General features: G+C 36.6%; 1 protein-coding gene across 27 annotated transcripts in view; it reads right to left on the bottom strand.

Annotated features, from left to right (window-relative positions):
- Nucleotides 1-20,171, bottom strand: part of MIPOL1 (mirror-image polydactyly 1) — a 302,383-nt gene that overhangs the window by 81,087 nt on the left and 201,125 nt on the right. For all 27 annotated transcript variants that reach the window (XM_070629153.1, XM_070629266.1, XM_070629211.1 and 24 more), the window contains one exon: nt 17,176-17,270. In XM_070629153.1, coding sequence (XP_070485254.1) covers nt 17,176-17,270 — 95 coding nt within the window. The remainder of the gene's footprint in view (nt 1-17,175; nt 17,271-20,171) is intronic.

The following is a 20,171-nucleotide window of genomic DNA, read 5'->3' as shown; positions in this document are numbered from 1 at the left end:
TTTTGCTGAGGAAGATTGGCCCTGAGCTAACATCCATGCCCATCTTCCTCTATTTTATATGTGGGATGCCTGCCACGGCATGGCTCAATAAGCAGTGTGTAGGTCCATGCCTGGGATCCAAACTGGCGAACTCTGGGCTGCCGAAGCGGAATGTGTGAACTTAACCGCTAAGCCACCAGGCTGGCTCCCGGAGGCTTTGGCCACAGCAATTAGGCAAGAAAAACAAATAAAAGGTATCCAAATTGGAAAGGAAGAAGTGAAACTCTCGCTGTTTGCAGATGACATGATTCTATACATAGAAAATCCTAAAGAATACACCAAAAAACTATTAGAAATAGTCAACAACTACAGCAAAGTTGCAGGGTAACAAGTCAACTTACAAAAGTCATTTGCATTTCTATACACTAATAACGGACTAGCAGAAAGAGAAGTCAAGAAAACAATCCCATTTACAATCATAACAATAAGAATCAAATATCTAGGAATAAACTTAATCAAGGAAGTGAAAGACATATACACTGAAAACTAGAAGATATTATTGAAAGAAATCGAAGATGACATAAAGAAATGGAAAGATATTCCTGTTCATGGATTGGGAAAACAAACATAATTAAAATGTTGATATTACCGAAAGCAATCTATAGATTTAATGCAATCCCAATCAGAATCCCAATAACATTCTTCATGGAAATAGAACAAAGAATGCTAAAATTCATATGTAACAAGAAAAGACCTCAAATGGCCAAAGCAATCCGGAGAAAAAAGAACAAAGCTGGAGGCATCACAATCCCTGACTTCAAAAAATAGTACAAACCTGTAGTAATCAATACAGCATGGTACTGGTACAAAAAGAGACACACACATTAATGAACAGAATTGAAAGCCCAGAAGTAAAACCACACACCTGTGGACAGCTAATCTTTGACACAGGAGTCAAGAACATACAATGGAGAAAGAAAGTCTCCTCAATAAATGGTGTTGGGAGAAAGAATGAAAGCAGAGCACTATCTTACACCATACACGAAAATTAACTCAAAATGGATTAAAGATTTGAATATAAGACCTGAAACCACAGAAATCCTAGAAGAAAATATAGGCAGTACACTATTTGGTCGTAGCAGCATCTTTTCAAATACCATGTCTACTCAGGCAAGGGAAACAAAAGAAAAAATAAATGGGACTACATAAGACCGAAAAGCCTCTGCAAGGCAAAGGAAACCATGAACAAAACAAAAAGACAACCCACCAACTGAGAGAAAATATTTGCAAATTATGTATCTGACATGGGGTTAATTTCCAAAATATATAAAGATCTTATAACTCAACAACAGAAAGACAAACAAGCTGATCAAAAAAGTAGGCAGAGGATATGAACAGACATTTTTCCAAAGAACATAGACAGATGGCCAAGAGGCACAAGAAAAGATGTTTGACATCACTAATTATTAGGGAGACGCAGATCAAAACTACAATGAGATGTCACTTTACTCCTGTCAGAATGGCTATAATTACCAAGACAAAAAATAACAAATGTTGGAGAGAAGAGCACCCTCGTACACTGCTGGTGAGAATGCAAACTGGTACAGCCACTATGGAAAACAGTATGGAGATTTCTCAAAAAATTAAAAATAGAAATACCATATGATCTAGCTATCCCTCTACTGGGTATTTATCTGAAGAACTTGAAATCAACAATTTGAAGAGATTTATGCACCCCTATGTTCACTGCAGCATTATTCACAATAGCCAAGACATGAAAGCAATCCAAGTACCCATCGAATGATGAATGGATAAAGATGATGTGGTATATACATACAATGGAATACTACTCAGCCATAAAAAAAGACCAAATTGTCCCATTTGCAACAACATGGATGGACTTCGAGGGTATTATGTTAAGTGAAATAAGCCAGACAGGGGAAGAAACACTGCATGATTTCACTCATATGTGGAAGATAACACATGGATAAAGAGAACAGATTGGTGGTTGCCAGAGGGGATGACAATGAGGGAGTAAGAAGGCACATATATAAGGTGATGGACAGAAATTGGACTGTTGGTGGTGAGCATGATGGAGTCTATACAGAAACTGATAAATCTAATTTACACTTGAAATTACACAATGTTATAAACCATTATGACCAGAATAAAATAAATGAAAAAAAAAAAGAAATTCTGTTAAATTCTTTTTAAGTGTGCTAATAGAATTATGGTTATGCTAAAATAGGAGTTCTTATTTTTTAGAGATACATACCAAAACATATATACATAGATGAAATTACATGGCATATGGGATTTACTTTAAAATAATACCAGAGTGTAGGTATCTGATGAGGGAGGTGGATGGAACTGGACTGGTTTTGGGGATAAGTGATGGAAACACGTGGAGTGCATTCTGTCTACTTTTGTATATATTCAAAATTTAAAAATTCACTTAAGCCTTTAAAAGTTTTTAAATTTTATGTGAATTACAGAAAGTATATTTCTTTGACTATAACTTGTATTTTTAATGTTTTTAAGAAAAAGTTCTGGATTCCCAAGGCTCTGTATCCCTAGAGAATATAGAATCAAAACCAAATGCACGTCAGCATTCAAATTCCTGCAGCTTTCTCTCAATTCCATAATGTGACACAACATGCTCACTGAAACTTCTTCACTTCGGCTTATACTGTTCTTCCAGACTAGAATGCTCTTCTACCTTCCCCCCTCTTTCTATCAGAATCCTATTTGTTCCTATTTCAATTGCCAAGCATTCCATAAAACTGTTTACAATAATTTCTCCCTTCTGTGGCTTTCTATGTAGGTGTCAAATTATTTTATTTAACAGCATAGTCTTACATGAATATATTTTTTCTTCCTACTTAATTATAATTTATTTGATGGTAGCAGTTGCATCTTATCTTTTGTTACTCCATTTTCCAGAGGTGACTGCATGGTCCTTAGTATATCGTAGGCTCTCAATAAATTCATACAGATGTGGAAGTGGCTATTTGGTTAACGATTACTTCTAAATCTGGTTAACACTGTGTTACTGATGGTGCTAGAGCACTGAAGGCAACACCATCAACACCACAACATACAAATACAAACAAATGCTCGTGTGGACAAAATTACTTTCAGTCACAGCATTTCCCTTTTGTAGTCTGACATATGATATAATGCTAGAGCTTAAAGTTTCGAAAAAAAATAATTCAGAGGTAGCCTATTTATAAATCTAGACACTGACTGCGGTTCTAATTCATATAGTTTGGTTGAACACAGACAAAGACCAGTAAACTCCAGAGCAGGTCAGATTCTTTTACTGTTTGAACATGTCTTCATTGTGGTCTCAGCGGTGTGCTTTATGTAATAAATATATTGAGCACATCCAAATCAGGAAAATAACGCTAAAGGGCCAGTTTTGCCTCAGCAGTGTTTCTGAGAGAGGCGAGGAGGTGGGGAAAAGCCCATGGATCAGACGGCTTAGGTCATGCTCCTACTTCTGGCACTGGCCCCGCCGTGACTGGGGGCAAGTTCCTTCACAGCTCTGCATCTGTTTCCTCATCTGTACAAAGGGATCAGACCTCACCCGGACGTTGAAGGGATTAAAGAAGATAAACGTGTGTCCCAATGCCAAGATACAAGATAGAAAGAATTAGAAGCACAGCTTTCAAATTGCATCTGTATTATTTTCTGGGGTAGATGTTTTAATAGAAAACTTTGGGAGAGACTGCATATTTTGAAGGTGTAGTCTACAAGAAATATATTTTTAATAAGATAGAAGGGAAAAATGAAAAAATTGTTAAATTTCTAACTCACACTAGACTTCTGAACATTAAAATGTTCCCGTGTGAATAAATAACTCCCCAAAATAAACTGTTAACCAAAAAGGGCCAAATGTTAGTTCAAGCACATCATTCGGACTAAACATTCCTTTAAAGTCTCCTACAACAAGAGAAAAAGAAACCCTCCAATTCCAGTGAAAACTTGCTCCCAAAGAAAAATCAAACGATTCCATATTGCAGTCACAATATTGTATTTTGAGCCAAAAACGATTAGAAAAATAATTGAAATGTATTAGCAGAATCTCAAAGAAAAGCAAAAGACAACTCAATATAGACTCAGCACAGGGATGATAATAAAAATGGTTTAGATGAATTAAATACCCAAGTCCACACACAGGTACTGCATAAACCACTTGACATGCATTATTTCACTTGACTTTTCTCAAAAATAATACGAGGCAGGTATTACTACAATTCCAATTTTAGAGGTCAGGAAATTGAGGCTTAGGGCGGTTAATTCCCTATCAAAGGTCACCTCAGCTAGGAAGTCAGAGTCTATACCACCTGTCTGACTGTGGCGTCAGCTCTGAATTAAAACAGTACATGGTACCAAAAGAATGAAGACAAAATAAAAATTTTACAAATAAAAAGATAAACAAAGACTCAATTAAATCAGCTTTAGAAATAAACGAAATTTTCTTTATATGAATTATAAGTCTATTTATGTCACCTTTTAGTCAGATTACTAATTATAAACCAAAAAGAAATATCTACTAAAAATCAAGTCAAGACACACAAGACCACCACTTGACTCCTTCGTTTCACCTTAGGTTTCCGGTAACAGACCAGAATAACTGGATAAGCGGTTATTTTAATTCTGAACCATATACAACAAAACAAACAAACAAAACCCAAATGGAACCAAACTAAACGATCAGAAAAAGCATACAGTGCAATTATGGGCCAAAAGTGTGTCCACTGTCCTAGAACGAAGTCTCAATTCTCCTATGTTTTCATGTAATTGACGTTTTAGAAATTTTTCATTTTTTACAGTTCAGAACAGCTAACCAAGCTTGACAGGACAACTAAACTTTCCATGGGTTAAAGTAAATTAAAATATTTATCAGATCAATAATATCTAATGAAACGAAACTAAAAAAATCCTTAGGCTTTTGAATTTCTTGATTGTTTCATGTAGTAACTGAATATTGTTTATTTCTAATCTAATCAGAACCAGTTATTTGGGGAATAACTGGAACTATATTAATAGAATACTGATAGTCATAAACTCTTGAAAGCCCAAAGGGAACGAGATATACTATACAGCAACATTTAAAATTTAGCTAGACAGAATAAACCCAACTAGACAGAAATTAAACCCTAATAAACTCGAAGCTTCATAAATATCTCACGTTTGGAATAGTAAGAGGCACAATATATTTTTATAGAGACCTGAGTTTATAAAACAAATTTCTCTTTGGAATTAGGGGAAAAACATTCAATTAAGCCTATTTTGACCTTTGCAAGCTTTTGGAACATCAACTTAAACTTCAGAGACCAACTACTTCATGATTTAAAGAGTGAAAACTCTAGCTACTTCATATATAATTGAGACTGGAATATTTACACATTTAAATGCCTAACTGCAGGTAAACATTTGTCCTTTTGGGAGAGGCCCAGGAGGAAGGGCCCTGTGGCAAAATGACAACGTTAAGTCCCGGATATCTGACTGTACTGCCAGTGCCACCCAGTCTTAAAAATATCCCTAGATCATCATCATCCTCAGTCAATATTTACTAAGCTCTTTATGACAGCAGTGGCATTAGAAAGTTTATAGAAATCAAGAGTAGCTCAAACTTATCGTTTTTTGCAATTAATAAATCAGAATGTTTCTGAACAAAGGTCTTTAATTATTAGCTATTATTTTCATTTGTCAAATATTTTAAACTAGTTTAGATTCAATAAAACTTTAATGCATTTAATTACATATATGTCATATATGGAAAGGAAAGAAAAAACATTTATAATTCAAATATGCTAAACAGATCTAACTGTATAAGTCTCTAGAAATATGAAGGCATTCTCTCCTTTCATTGTCATTTCCGGCCAAACCTAGGTCTTACCATACTGAACTTTTAAAAAGGCTTCCTTTCCTCGCTACCCTGTCATGGAGCCCTGCTTCTACCAAGTGGCAGAAGAATTGTGAATGTTTATACTTCTTTTAAAGTTAGTGAATTGGTCTTAACATTTTATTTTTTAGTAAAGAGCTTGAATTTCTGCAAGGTACAGTGTTTTAAAAACAGTTTAAAATATTCGGGAAACTTAAAACATAAGTGGGGTTATCAATAACAGGTAATCTATTCCACAATGTAGGTGAATCTATTGTGGACTGTCATGCCCTTATCCATCTCGTCTTTTTGTATGGCACAACACTAATAAACTCTGTTAAAGAAAATGAACTTCATTATCACCTCTATCTATCAATACACACAAACATACACACGTATGTAGGCAGTACAGATCTATTTTTCACAGATGCTTATTTATTTCTAGGCATCAAATTTATTTTGTGCAGATTATTATGAATAAACGTGTCTTTAAAAATTACAAACTCATTTTTATATAAAAGTAATGCATGCACAAAAAAATTTCACACACTTTATTAAAGTATGAAAATGCAAGCTAAAAACTTCCTCTCCTCTTACTTACCACACTTACAATAAACCTAACTGCTAGACTCAGCCCCACTTCCCAGATAACCTCCTGTTAAACTTCTGCTGTATCACAATATTTAAGCATATATGCAGAACTTCAGGAAACACTTATTGATGATCACAGATGTGCCAGGCACTGATTTAGGTGTAAGATGAGGGGGTAAACAAAGAAAACCCTGTCCTTGCAGAATTTAATTTCCAGAGGACAAGCCATAAATACAGTAAAGTGTCATGTAGGCATGTCTCTTATGAAGAAAAACAACAGAGGGCAACATAGAATGATGTGGGGTGGGGGGTTAGGCTGTTTTAGATGGTGTGGTCAGGGACATTTAAGTAGAAAGCTGAACAAAGCGAAGGAGCAGACTTACGACATTTGGGGGGTAGATCAGTCCAGGCAGAGAAAAAAAGTCAAGGCCCTGAGATGGAAGCATTCTCAGAATGTCTGAGATAATAAGGGAGCTACCGTGGCTGGAGGAAAGCAAGGGTAGAAACGTGTTAAGAAATGAGGGTAGACAGGTGGTCAGGGACTAGCGCATATGTATATGTGCACAAATACTCCTTTTATAATTAAGTAAGACATACTTTTATAATTATGTGACATACATCTAGGGTCACAAACTTAAATGCCTATATGACTGAGGCAGATAATTTTAAATGCATGAGGTAGACGGGATGGAAAATGTGGTAAAATGGAGAGTGCATGCCCCTTTTAGAGAAAGTGGCTTCTACTTAGGCCCAGCTAACTGTCGAAATACACATGTGTGATGGTTAATTTTATGTGTCCACTTGGCAAGGCTATGGTACCCAGACATCTGGTCAGACACCAGTCCAGACGTTGCTGTAAAGGTAGTTGTTGGATGTGATTAATATTTAGATCAGTGTACGTTGAAGAAAGCCGACCACTCTCCATAACATGGGTGGGCCTCATCTAACCAATTGAAGGCTTTCAGAAAAAGACTGAGATCCTTAGGGAGAAGGGATTCTGCCTCTCAGGACTCATGACTGCACCCTCAACTCTTCCTTGCTTCTCCAGCCACTGGCTTGCCCTGCAGCTGTTAGGCTCGCCAGCCCCCACAACTGCATGAGCTAATTCCTTAAAACAAATCTCTCTCCTTGTATAGATACAGTCTACTGGCTCTGTTCCTCTGGAGAACCACGTCATAATCCTTAAGGGTCCCATGTCGGCAGATCCTGCAGTTTCTGACAATTAATATTTTTAAACAATATGTTGACTAAACAAAATATCCATGGGGAAGATTCTAATTTATTTTTTCACTATGAGAAACAATACTGCAATGAACATGGGATAATGATATTGTTTCCTAAGTTGGTTGGTGGTTTTTTAATTCTAAGTTTCAAGAAAGGTAAAATCCGAACACATGTTTCTGATAATGGTTCTCAAATGTGAACACTGCTGTCCTGGAAAAAAAATAAACTTTGTTGGTAGGTGATATAGTTGCTTTATTCTTTGAAGACCTCACTTCGCCCCACGGCCCTGCAAATGGCTAACTAAGATGCTGGGCCACTCCAGGTTGTCTCCAGTCACTGCCTTCACCATGGAGCTCTTAGATGGACGACCGCTCTGCAGAAGAAACTTTCAAGCTGAGGAAACTTTCTATGTGGTGTTAGATTTTATTGTTTATTTGGCAATTATTTACTGAAGGCCTGCCATATATAAAAAATAGAAGCCCTAGTAGAGGAATTAAGAGAAATATTCATATACAGAGAAGTATGAGGTGTGTAGCGTGAGAGAGCCACTGTGAAGAGCTACAGTAGTTAATTTTAGGTAGAATGACATCACTGCTGGTTGAGAAGATCACAAAAAGATTAACGGGTTAGTATTTAACTTGTGTTCTGAAGGCTCAGTAACAATCTGAGAGGCAGAGATGGAGTATTCCAGGAGGAATATCAGAGTGGGAAATTGTGGAGAGTGCCCAGGCAGCAGTGAACAATTCATTTTGGGAGTGCAGATAATAGTCAATTCACTATAACAAATATTTGTTGAGTGTCTACTATGTGTGAGGCAGTGTGCTGGTACCAGTGACACAAATATGAATGAAACCGGAAGGCAAAAAAGATAACTGGTGAAATATTAAATCAGAAATAGAGGCGGCAGCAATATCAAGGGTTCCTGAACGTTAGGTCAAAGAGTTTGGAATTTATTGTCCAGGTAATGGGGTATCATTAAATACTGCTGATGGCTGAGTAAGAGGTTGAAAATAATGTTTCAGGAATCTCAAGAGGAGTAAGGAATGGAGACAAGCAGGTGAAGAAGTAAGAAAAGCCTGGGCATTGAATTATACACATCTGGTCTAAGGTAGGAACTCTGCAAAATAAGACGGCAAAAGTAACAGCCACTGCAAGGAAAAATCTAGCAAAATTTGGTTACGGATTAAATTTGCAAAAAGGGAAAATCAAGGATTACCCATGTGGGAGGTCATGGGCACCTGTGGAACTCTAATAATGTTCTGAGAGCCATGACCAAGGAGAACACTTTACTTTTTTGTCTAACCAAATATAAAATTAAATTATTCTCAAGCTGATAGAAATATCATTAATAGATGGCAAGCCCCAGGACCTATAACTGGCAAGCCCAGTCTAACTCTGGGCTTTCTGCTAACCATGATGATTAAACTGCAAAGCATTTTGTTAACTGCTCCTAAAAGAGGAGACGGAGTCACTTTATAGAATAACAAGGAGCAGGTGAGAGCCATACATGCTGGATTTTAGTTTTATTCTTATAACTTACTTTAGTCTTATAACTTCAGAATAAGAGAAAATAGTGAAACCTGATAATGCAAAACCTGTCCTTCTGGATACAAAGTCAGAAGATAGAAAAATTTTTTGGTAGAAAAAGACTCTTTACTAACTTAGTTTTTGTCTTGTATCTTAAGAAAGCAAAACTTTCATGGTGATTTTTATCAATAATACTATTAACATATTTCCTTTGCACAATGCTTTACAGTTTTCAGAAAACATCCAAATTTTTTGATTTTCATAGTAAGTAGGCCAGATTTTCTCTCTTCACAGGTAAAGTATCTGACATTCAGAAGTTAAGTAACTTATTAATGTGACACTCCTTAAGTTGAGAAGAGGACAGAAAGAATCTTTAATAAGTACATTGCAATTCATTGGACACACATAAAATGCAAACTTTAAGGTTTTTTCTTTTGTTTTTTAAACCTCATTTTAATTTTCTTTTTGTGTTGCATGCCACAGCCATCGATAAATACATATGATGACTTGAACAGTAAAGGTGAAGTCAGCTGTACATTAAAAAGGCCTTGAAAATGGGTGCCACTTAATAGCATAACAAGACGGTTCTTGATTCTCAATAGGGCTAAACAAAAATTTAATCTATCTCATATGAGAGGGTGACAAATCTCACAAAATGTTGGAACTAGAAAATGCCGTCTTATTTTGCACAGTTCCCTAGTGTCAAAGTTAAAAAAACTGAAACCTAGAAAGCTTGGAGCTTGCCTACGTTAAAAAAAACTCTGATTAATGGCAAAGATGGAAGAATTCTGGTCTTCTTTTGTTCTTTTTATTACTGCTTTATAGTATGGTACCATACTCCACGGACAGCTCATTCCTATAGAAAATATAGATGTGACAAAATTTTTAAGTCATTGGGTAGTTGAACTAGCACAACTGATTAGAACACAGAATGAATGAGGTCAGGTTGGAGTGTTACCCCTCTCAATGAGAGATTTGCATCAAGAAAAATGTAGCTTTACGGCTAGAGTTGGCATGCTATCATCGCTGCTGTCTTATCAATACATAGTTCTGACTGAGAGACCATATGGTTCAATGAAAAATGATCACCACCATAAAAAAAAAAAAAACACATAACAACCAGATCCTAGTGACACTAACATTTTTGATTGCTAAGGACAGCATATATACACATAAAAAGTAAAAGACATACTAAAGTTTATAAAAGGAATGTAAAACAATTAAGAATTTCACTCTCTTTTTGAGTATATTTTACATGGCCTCTATCTTTACGGCTTCTATGACTTTGAAATATATATTAGGAACCCAGTAAGCAGGGTTCACGTGTGTGCAGTTTTCACTACGTCAAACACATAGGCATCCTATTTAATTATTTAAAAAATACTAGCACAGTCATAGGAAACATACAACCTTAAAATATGGAGCATTTTATTCAATATTTTTGGTCTAAAATGTGAAATTTATTGTGTTCTGAAAGACATCCCAACTTCCTATGTGGAATCACACAAAATATAATAAAACTTTAAAACAAACTGCTGCTATTTTAAGTACATTAAACTCTAGTCTAGTGGCACTAAGCAACAGGATCTAATTCTCACCTACACACTTCACTTTATACTTTCTTTAAGCTAAAGGAAATAAAAGGAAGCACTCTAAAATCAGCAAACATTGAATCTGAAGCGTTCTTTCGATTAGAAGAGTTTGTTATTATTATGCCTCCTGAACCCAGGAATGCAGCACTACAGGTTTACAACAACAGGAAAAAAATCATTGCTAAATATAAGTCTAACCCTCAAAGTTTAAGATTCTTTCCTGATGAAACTGTTTAGCTTTAGACTAAGGAAGCTGTTGCAAATGAACTCAGCCTTCAGCACAGCAATAAAGAGGTGCTAATACTTTGCTAATAGCGCTTTTGTAATAAAGGAAATTTATTTTAAATCTTCATATTGTTACTTCTCTCCTGCTCTCCCTTCTGCCTGAATGTGAACGAGCTGTCAGCTCCACGGTAAGTTTCATATCCCACCCACCTCGCTTGCCCTGTCCCTAACTCTGCCAAAGGAAACACAGACCAGGAGTTCCTCTTCTTAGTACTCAAGTCTTGTAAAACTCAAAGGAAACAGACAGAAGAGAGAAACCCAGAAAAACATATTTCCGTATTCCTTATTTACACAGAGGGAAATGGACTGCTTACATAACAATAGCTTTGAGCGTAACCCAGCAAGAGAAAATGATTTTACGAAAAAAAAATGGAAAAGAATAAGGTCAATATCACTCACTGGTAGAATTAAAGGCAAGATAAGTGAAAGTCATCAGCATATTTTAATCTGCCCCTAAAACTAATAACCGATCATACATTCTCCTCTGCTCCAGCTGCTGGGAAGCTGAGAGCCAGATTCAGGGCTCATTCTTTTGGGGTTTCATGGTATACATGCAAGCTGTGTCCTGACTCGCTCCTGCTCTGGCTTACTGTCCTATTCCTATATTGTTCTTAATTATTGGTAGATACCTTTCTTTAATATGACAATATATGTTTGTATATGTAAGTGTAAAACTGATTCAAATAACTGAATACATTTTTTATTAAACTTTGCTAAACAAAATCGATTATCTATAAATTCTTTACACACACACACAACCACACACACACACATGAAAATTACAAAATTAGTCTTAGTTTTCTTCACAGAAAAACGGATTTTTTCCTTGTCCTCTATGACATAGCAAACTTTGAGAAAAAAAATCCTAATATTTCTATGAATTAGTTGTGTTTCATGTATGGATTTATAACCACCATCAATTCAGGTGTGTAACAAATTTTGTTTACTTTCACTTAAATCAGTTTAAGTCAGAATATGAGCTTCCAGGAAATTTAAGCTTTGTTGTTTCTGGTAATTGCCTCTCCGCTTCTAGAGTTTTATATCCCAGGGATCTTACCCCTATTCCATTTAAAATAAATTTCTGTATATCCCCACAGAATGTTCTCTGTACCTTTTTAAAAAAATGTGGTAAAATAACACAAAATGTACCATTTTAACCATTTTTAAGTGTACAAATGAGTGGCATAAAGTACAATCACAATGTTGCTCAGCCATCAGCACTATCCATTTCCAGAACTTTTTCACCACCCCAAATAGAAACTCGGTACCCATTAAACAATGACTCCCCTCTCTCTCCACACCCCAGCCCCTGGCCACTCCCCATTCCTCCCTTTTCCATGTCCCTTGGTAACCTCTACTCTACTTTTTGTCTCTATGAATTTGCCTATTCTAGGTACCTCACAGAAGTAGAATCACAAAATATTTGTCTTTTCCGTTTGGCTTATTTCACTTAGTATAATGTTTTTAAGGTTCATCCATGTTATAGCATGTATCAGAATTTCATTCCTTTTTATGGCTGAATAATATCACATTGTACATATACAGTACATTCTGCTTATCCATTATCTGTTGATGGACACTTGGGTGGTTTCCCCCTTTCGGCTAATGTGAACAATGCTGTCATGGACATTCGTGTACAACTATCTGCTTGAGCCCCTGCTTTCAATTCTTTTGGGGTATATACCTAGATGCGGAATTGCTGGATCATATGGGAATTCTGTTTAACTTTTTGAGGAATCACCAAACTGTTTTTCACAGTAGCTGCATCATTTTACGTTCCCATCAGCAATGCACGAAAGTTCTATGCACCTTTCTGTTTTGGTAGAAACGTGGATGTCCCTGAAGGATGCAACTTCCCTCATGTTTTTCTTGAGTGCACACCACACATTCTTCCACACATCACACATCGAATGGGTTTCTCCTTTTGATACATCCAGCTACATGTCACTTTATTTCAACATGTAGCTTTTATCTGTCCATTTTGGGGTCATTTTCTATTATGGCACTTACAGTGAATATCCCAAAATAGGCCAATATTTTCAGAGACAATATCTAAATTGGCATTCAGTTCTTTAGTTTCCTAAGTTTTGACTTCTTCACATCTAGTGACTCTCATCTCCTCCCAATTTCAACTACCCACTCTCAGGCAAGGCCTTCAACGTTGTCATTGCTCAGAACCGAGGGCTTCACCTCTGAGATCTTAAATAGCAACGTTCTACTTTCTGACTACAGCCTGCAATCCTTTCAGCTCTTGAATTTTCTTATTCTCCCTAGATTCACCCTATGATCTCCTCCAGATTTACGGTTTCTTGATTCCTCCTTTTTCTCTCAGCACGTCCCTTCAATTTTATTTCCTGCCCTGTTTAGCGTAGACTATCAGTCATCATTTAACAACTCTTTTGCTAGTGTGCCCTCAACCACTCTCCTCTCCACCATTTTAGTCCTGCAAATTCGTAATCCTGAATCATTTTGATCCTTTGCCTTCTGTGATGCTATACAAGGGCCGTGGAATGTGTTAAATTACACAACTGTACAAATTAGAGTTCATACAAATTTATGGCATCCACCCCCAGCTGAGACTTCAGGATCGCTAGACTTTGTTCTTCTCGCCCTTATGCAGCTCTCTCTCCCATCCCCTTCAGTAGAAACCCTTGGTTATTCCTTTCAAAGCCTCCTGCCCTCTCACTTCAGAAGCCCATGGCGACCTTTACTTTGCAGGAAAAAACATGGAGCCATTAATTGTGAGCTGAAATTTATTCACATTCACAGCTAATCTTATCCCCCTCACTCTGTCTCTGAGCACAGGGTGACCACTTTCCTGTTCAAGGCAAACTCTTCTGCAGACTGAATTTCACCTCTTCCTACTTTTCTAGGAATCTTTTTCCATAACAATTCTATTTGCTCCTTCCAATTAATCATAAACATGCTCAACTATCTGTCATTTTTCAAAAACAAAAGCAAAATCCTTAACCCACCTTCCCTCCTTCTCAATTATCATTAACATCTTTCTTATTCAAGACCACTGAACAAGGTCTTCAAGGACCACAGTACTGTTCAAACTGCCACGCTTCTTTGCTTCTTAATCACTCTTTAATTCACGGAAAACTGGCTTCTATTTCTAATGCTCTATTAAAGCTTCTCTTGTGGAGGTCACTAATGACTACCTCATTTCAAACAAAAAGAATACTTTTTGTCCTTATCTTAACTATTTAGCAACATTTGACCCTTCTTTTTGGAACTTTCCTTCCCAGTATATCGTTAGTGGTATTACAGTTTTTGATCCTGCTCCTACCTCACGGACTTCTTGCTGTAAAAAGAAATTTATCTTAACATTGGTTGAGCACTAACAACCAGCCAAATACTGTGCTAAGGACTGATATGCTTACAACACCTCTACGAGGTAGGTACTATAATTCTCATCTTACAAAGAGGAAGTGGTCTCGGAGAGGTTCATTTCTATAAGCTCACACACAGCAGGGCTGTCTAAGCCCGGCAGCTTTACTACACTACCAGCAAATTTTATTTAAAAAGTAGCAGTGAGAGGGGTACTTCTGAAGTATAGCTTTGGGCCAATAATTAACTCTTTATTTAGAGGAGATTATTTAATTCTGTAAGATTCATAGATTTAAAAAAGTCTTTGAAAAACAAATATTTTAGTTTTTCAATTTTTAAAAACCTTTCAATAATCTCCTACAATTCAGCAAAGAGAAGGAGGTCAAGAACTGGCATCAAGGTTTGTTTTTCAGGAAGTAATATCAATTCATGCGAGATTATCACACACCTCCAGGAATTCTAGGACAGTCACTTTATCAACAGAGCGCGTGTAGTCCTACCTCACAAAGACGGCAGAAGGTTTCATAAAAACTCTCCCTATCAATGGGGTGAAGCTACTACGTACCACACTGCAACATACAAGGTCTGGGCTCAAATCACACAGTACTCGTAAGTCTTAGTAAACGGTTTCATATGTGCCTCTGTATTCTACCCAGAAGAGACCCTCATTTAATGCAGCTAACTGAAGTGTGCAAGTAAGGCAGTGACTCTCAAACTTGCTGCACATGGGAATTTCTGGGAGCTTTACAACACACTGACAGGTGAGTCCTACCCCAAGAGACGCTGATGTAATGGGCCTGGGATGAGATGGGATGGGATGGGGATCAGGATTCTCAGAGGCTCCTCAGGGGCTTCTAATACACAGCCTCAGGTGAGAACAACTAGCCTAAAATACAGAGGAAAGACTGTCATATTCACTCGATACTGAAAAAAAAAGGGTAGGTGGATGGATGTCTTCATCCACCATCCGGGTTCTGCTTACTTACATGCTGGCACACAGACACTGATTCTAACTGCAAGCAAATGCTTCCCCACAGTCCATCATCAACCAAACATAGTTGGCATCTGACAACTGTATTCGCTTCCTAGGGCTGCTGTAACAAAGCACCACAAACTAGGGGCTTAAGACAACACAAATGTGTTGCCACACAGTTCTGGAGGCTACATGTCCAAAATCAAGGTGTCCCTTTGACGGCTGTAAAGGAGAATCCTCCCACGCCTCTTCCAGCTCTTGGTTTGCTCCGATCCTTGGCTTTCTTTGGCTTGTAGATGCATCACTCCAGGCACAAGGTTGACTTCTCCATGTGTCTTCATAAAGTCTACCCTCTACGCATGTGTCTCTGTGTCCAAATTTCCACTTTTCATAAGCACATTGTCATATTGGGTTAGAGCCCATGCTAATGACCTCATTTTAACTTGGTTACCTCCGTAAAGACCCTATTTCCAAGAAAGTCACATCCTGAAGTACTAGGGGGTTAGGACTTCAACATACCTTTTTTGAGGGACCCAATTCAACCTATGACAATAACCAACTACTGTGTCAGTAGCACTGCTCCAAAACAAGGGTTCTTAACTTGGTGATGGGAAAAAAATTCATCTTCGTTATTCACTAACTCTCATGTAAATACAGCACTTCCTGCAATTATGAACATAGGAACAAACTACAGTGGTATTATTAGTGGCCCTTGAGAGTCTGTGCCCACAGAAACTACTGGCACTTTCATGTCACATCTCACTGTTTGCACTTATCCCCAAAAATACCATTTAAAATCATCTACTTCGACTACTTTGAAGTTACAGTTGTTAGTAGATTGGCTGTTAGATCTAGTTATTTAATGTATTAATAACGACTCATGTATACAGCAATGACGTGATACTTTCATAATTGCATTTCAATAAAACTGATTTTGTTATAATTGCATTTTACGCACTTAACAATATTATCCTGAGAAGAGGGGTCAAATTAAGAAAAAAAATCTTTCAATAACCTACAGCCCTCAGTTAAGTGAATTCTTACATTTCAGACTTCAGTTTTTTTAAATCTTAGTAAGTATCAAAGAATATACAGGGCCTTGTACATCATTTTCCAAACCCCCCCTTTTTCTTCACCATGATCCACTGTGAGAATACATATTTTACACATAGCACAGTACACAATCTTATCTCTCTCACACAACACAAAACTGAAACAAAAGTATCACAAAACAATCTTTACCCTCACTGCAGGAAATGCACACTCACATTTTCTATTCTATTTCGTTCATTAAAAAATACTAGTGTGACCTACTGAATTAATTCCACAACTACTCTTGAAGCATAAATTAAATAAGTCTTAAAAATCTTTAGTGGCATTCCTTTAGAAACATCTCATATTCTACAATAATAGGTGAAAGGCTGTTATCACTGCTATTCAGCTACTATTTTAAAAACACTTTTCATCACTTTAGAGGTGGCACGTAGATGAGCAAATAGTTCAGTGGCTAATCAGGCTCCATTTAGACAACTGGTGATGAGTTACGTAAATTTTGTAATTCTGATGGGAGTCTAAACTTAAACTTCACCAAATGCAGGAAAGAAAAGATGTAGAATAATGAATATTTTATGCCTGAATTATTTTAAAAGGAAAAAAATGTTTTCAGTGCATAATGTTTCATTTCATAGAGGTGTTTCTTCATCTGCCACTGTAAAATCAGGCAGAAACGTTTCCCAAACTGATGGCAATCCTTGAAGCCCGGGCGGAAAGAATCTTACCTGTAGTAAACCCGAAGTGTCTGGATTTCTTCTTCCAGTTGTTTGTACTGTTGAACTGCAGTTTCCCTGGCTTGTTGCATAGCTACCAACTTTGCCTACAAGTAATTAATATTTTAAGAAATTTAATATTAGTTTGGTACATTGAAATAGAGTAGTATGAACAGGAGTTTTAAATTTCTGGTAGTTTAAAACCTATCAGTATTTTTAGCAGTGTTTCGTAATTTCCCACAAAATAATCCAATTATATTAATAATAGAAACGCTCAAGACATGAACATATTAAATTCACCAACTTTGCTCAGTACTGAACTTCAACCTTATTCATCTGTATCATCAGATATACGCCCTTCTGCAATGTTTAACTTTATACACAGAATTCAGAATGTGGAACAGGGGTTCAGAGCACTATCTAGAGTAGAGATAAGCACAATGGGTATTTCACATACAAATTTAATGTGGCTCCAGTGCTGATCACACTAGATTTTCCTTTAACTTTATTAATAGTAAAACTCAGAAAATTCTAAATATGTTGTTAAGCCATCTTTGATATTTAACGTGAAAAAAAATACACGACTACAACCCGATTCTTAGATATGATTTAACCTTTCAATTCCTTTTCTGCAAGAAAAAAAATCTCTAAAAGGAAAAGGGCAGCTATCCTGGATGTTAGAAATATTTTATTCAAGGGATGTTACTGTTCCTCTCTGCCTACAATATTCAAATTTTACAGGGCCTGCAAGTGGCTTTTCAATAGGTTCAAACTAGTAATTTAAAAAGAATTGCCACCATCCAATCATCACTCCCATTGGATTTCAGGCATAGATCAAAAGAGTTTTCAACATAACTTTTAAAAAATATGGTCCTGATAAGTCAGGTTTCAGTTTTGTTTATTTAAAGTATAATTCGCACGAATAGGTTGTCTTCCACTTAAATGGTGTCTGATAGATAATAAAGACTAAATTGCTAGCACACCTCACAAACTACACTAATGGCAATAATTAAAAAGCAATTGAAAGTTTGAAGACAGAAGTTTACTAATTTTGCTGAATTCATGATTTCACTGGAATTATTTTCTTGCATAAGAATGAAGTCACAGATCGTGAAATCTTGATCATAGGAAAATAAGTTAGTGTAATACAAGTGAACACTAGACGGTGCCACTTTTCTATTTTAATAGTGGTAAATTATAAAAACATGCAGCAGTTTGGATCTTTGTATATAAATTTAGGCACTAAATTAATTAATTTGTTCTCTATCTGGGCTAGCAAATTCTAACAAAGAGCTACTTTTTAATTAATTTAAGATGTTTGAGTGCTTGCTTTAACATGCTATATTCTAGAATTATTGTTGAAACATTCTCAAAAATTATTAAAAAGCATTTAAAATAAAAATAGGTGGCTGGCTCTTGATGTCAATAATTAACAGCTTTGCCAGTTTTCAGTATGCTATAAAATGTGGTTGAAATGGTAACTTGGAAGACGCAGATGCACACTGTGACGAATGGCAAGTCAAAAAAAAATCACAAAAATAGGACATACCACTTTCAACTTACAAAACATCGGATATCCTATTGCATGTATTTAAAGAATATCAAATATTGGGCAGGTAATAGAGAATTTGCTAAACAAATATGTGACAATGCTAAATACCTTAGATGAGTATTTTGAAGTTTTTTTCCTGCAAACAAAAAAACAACCAAAACAAAATACCCCAAAACCAAAAACCAAAACCAACAATGTCCTAGCAGGAAAATGCCATAACGAAGATTCCGCCTAAGAAATTTCTGCAGTGAAAATGAGGTCATGAAAACTTCAAATTCCTGCGCTTCAGGTAATATTGTACATTTCACTCTTCCTTCCACAGTCTGGTGGCTGGCACGAAATTTACCAACTCTAATTAATATAACTTAGTCAAACATTTGCTTATGGTTGGCTATGAAGATTTGGTGTTGCTTAACAATCCACTTCATTTATTAATTCCAAATGCCTTATCTTCTGTCGAGGCCCTGCTGACTATGTTCAGAGCCATTATAACCCTTCTGGCTCGACAACCTCCTTCCCCTACTTTATCAGATATATTCTTATCTGTCCAGCAGCTCCTTTTTGGGGAAATAGTCTTACCCTCTGTCACAGTGATCCTGTTCAGTCCTGGTGGCTAGGATGAACTTCCTTCGCCACCGCCTCAGGTATACATGACCCAGGTTGCTCAAACAGAATACTCCATCCCACTAGCCCCAGAGGAAAACCGAATCCTGATGACATCATTTGCACTCCTGGATCTCGGTATGCCAGACACATTCAGATCCATTCTTGGACTTTCTGGGTACATAAATCCTTTTTTTGTTGGCTTAGGCTGGTTTGAGTCGGATTTATGTTACACGTAACGTAATAAAACTAATTTAAACGTGCGGTTTACTTCTACTGCATTTCCTAGTTTCATCATTAATATACAATTCCATCACACTGCAAGTCAAAAATAAATTTCATATCGCAAACATTAAGGAAATTAGCAAACAAGATGTTATTCCTGGTTTTTGGGAATACTAGTTCCATATTCCTGGCAATTAGTTCTATAAAAACTGGACTCATTCATTTATGTGTATGCTCACATAAAAAAATACATGCATTAAAAAATGACGAAATTCAAAGAGTGTAAGAAAACATACAACATAAAGTAAGTCTTGCTCCCACCTCCAACCTCAGTACCACAGATCCCCTCTCCTGAGATCACCAGTTACCTGTTTGTGCATCGTTCCAGAGACAATCTACACATATGGAAGCATGTGTGTACACTTGCAAATAAATACACCTATTTATGAAATTGACGGCATTCTTTACACACTGCAATAAATCTTGTTTTAAACTAAAAAAATAGTTTGCTATTTTGCTTCTTATTAAAACAAGAATCCTCCACCCCAATCTATGTGTCACACTCACTAGTCACATTTCCTTCCTTCCCTCCCACCTCCAAAGGGAAACACTTCCATGAATTTGGGCT

This window comes from Equus przewalskii, chromosome 1 (assembly GCF_037783145.1).
Source record: "Equus przewalskii isolate Varuska chromosome 1, EquPr2, whole genome shotgun sequence".
In the NCBI taxonomy this organism is placed as follows: Eukaryota; Metazoa; Chordata; class Mammalia; order Perissodactyla; family Equidae; genus Equus; species Equus przewalskii.
This window is presented reverse-complemented; position numbering and strand designations above follow the sequence as displayed.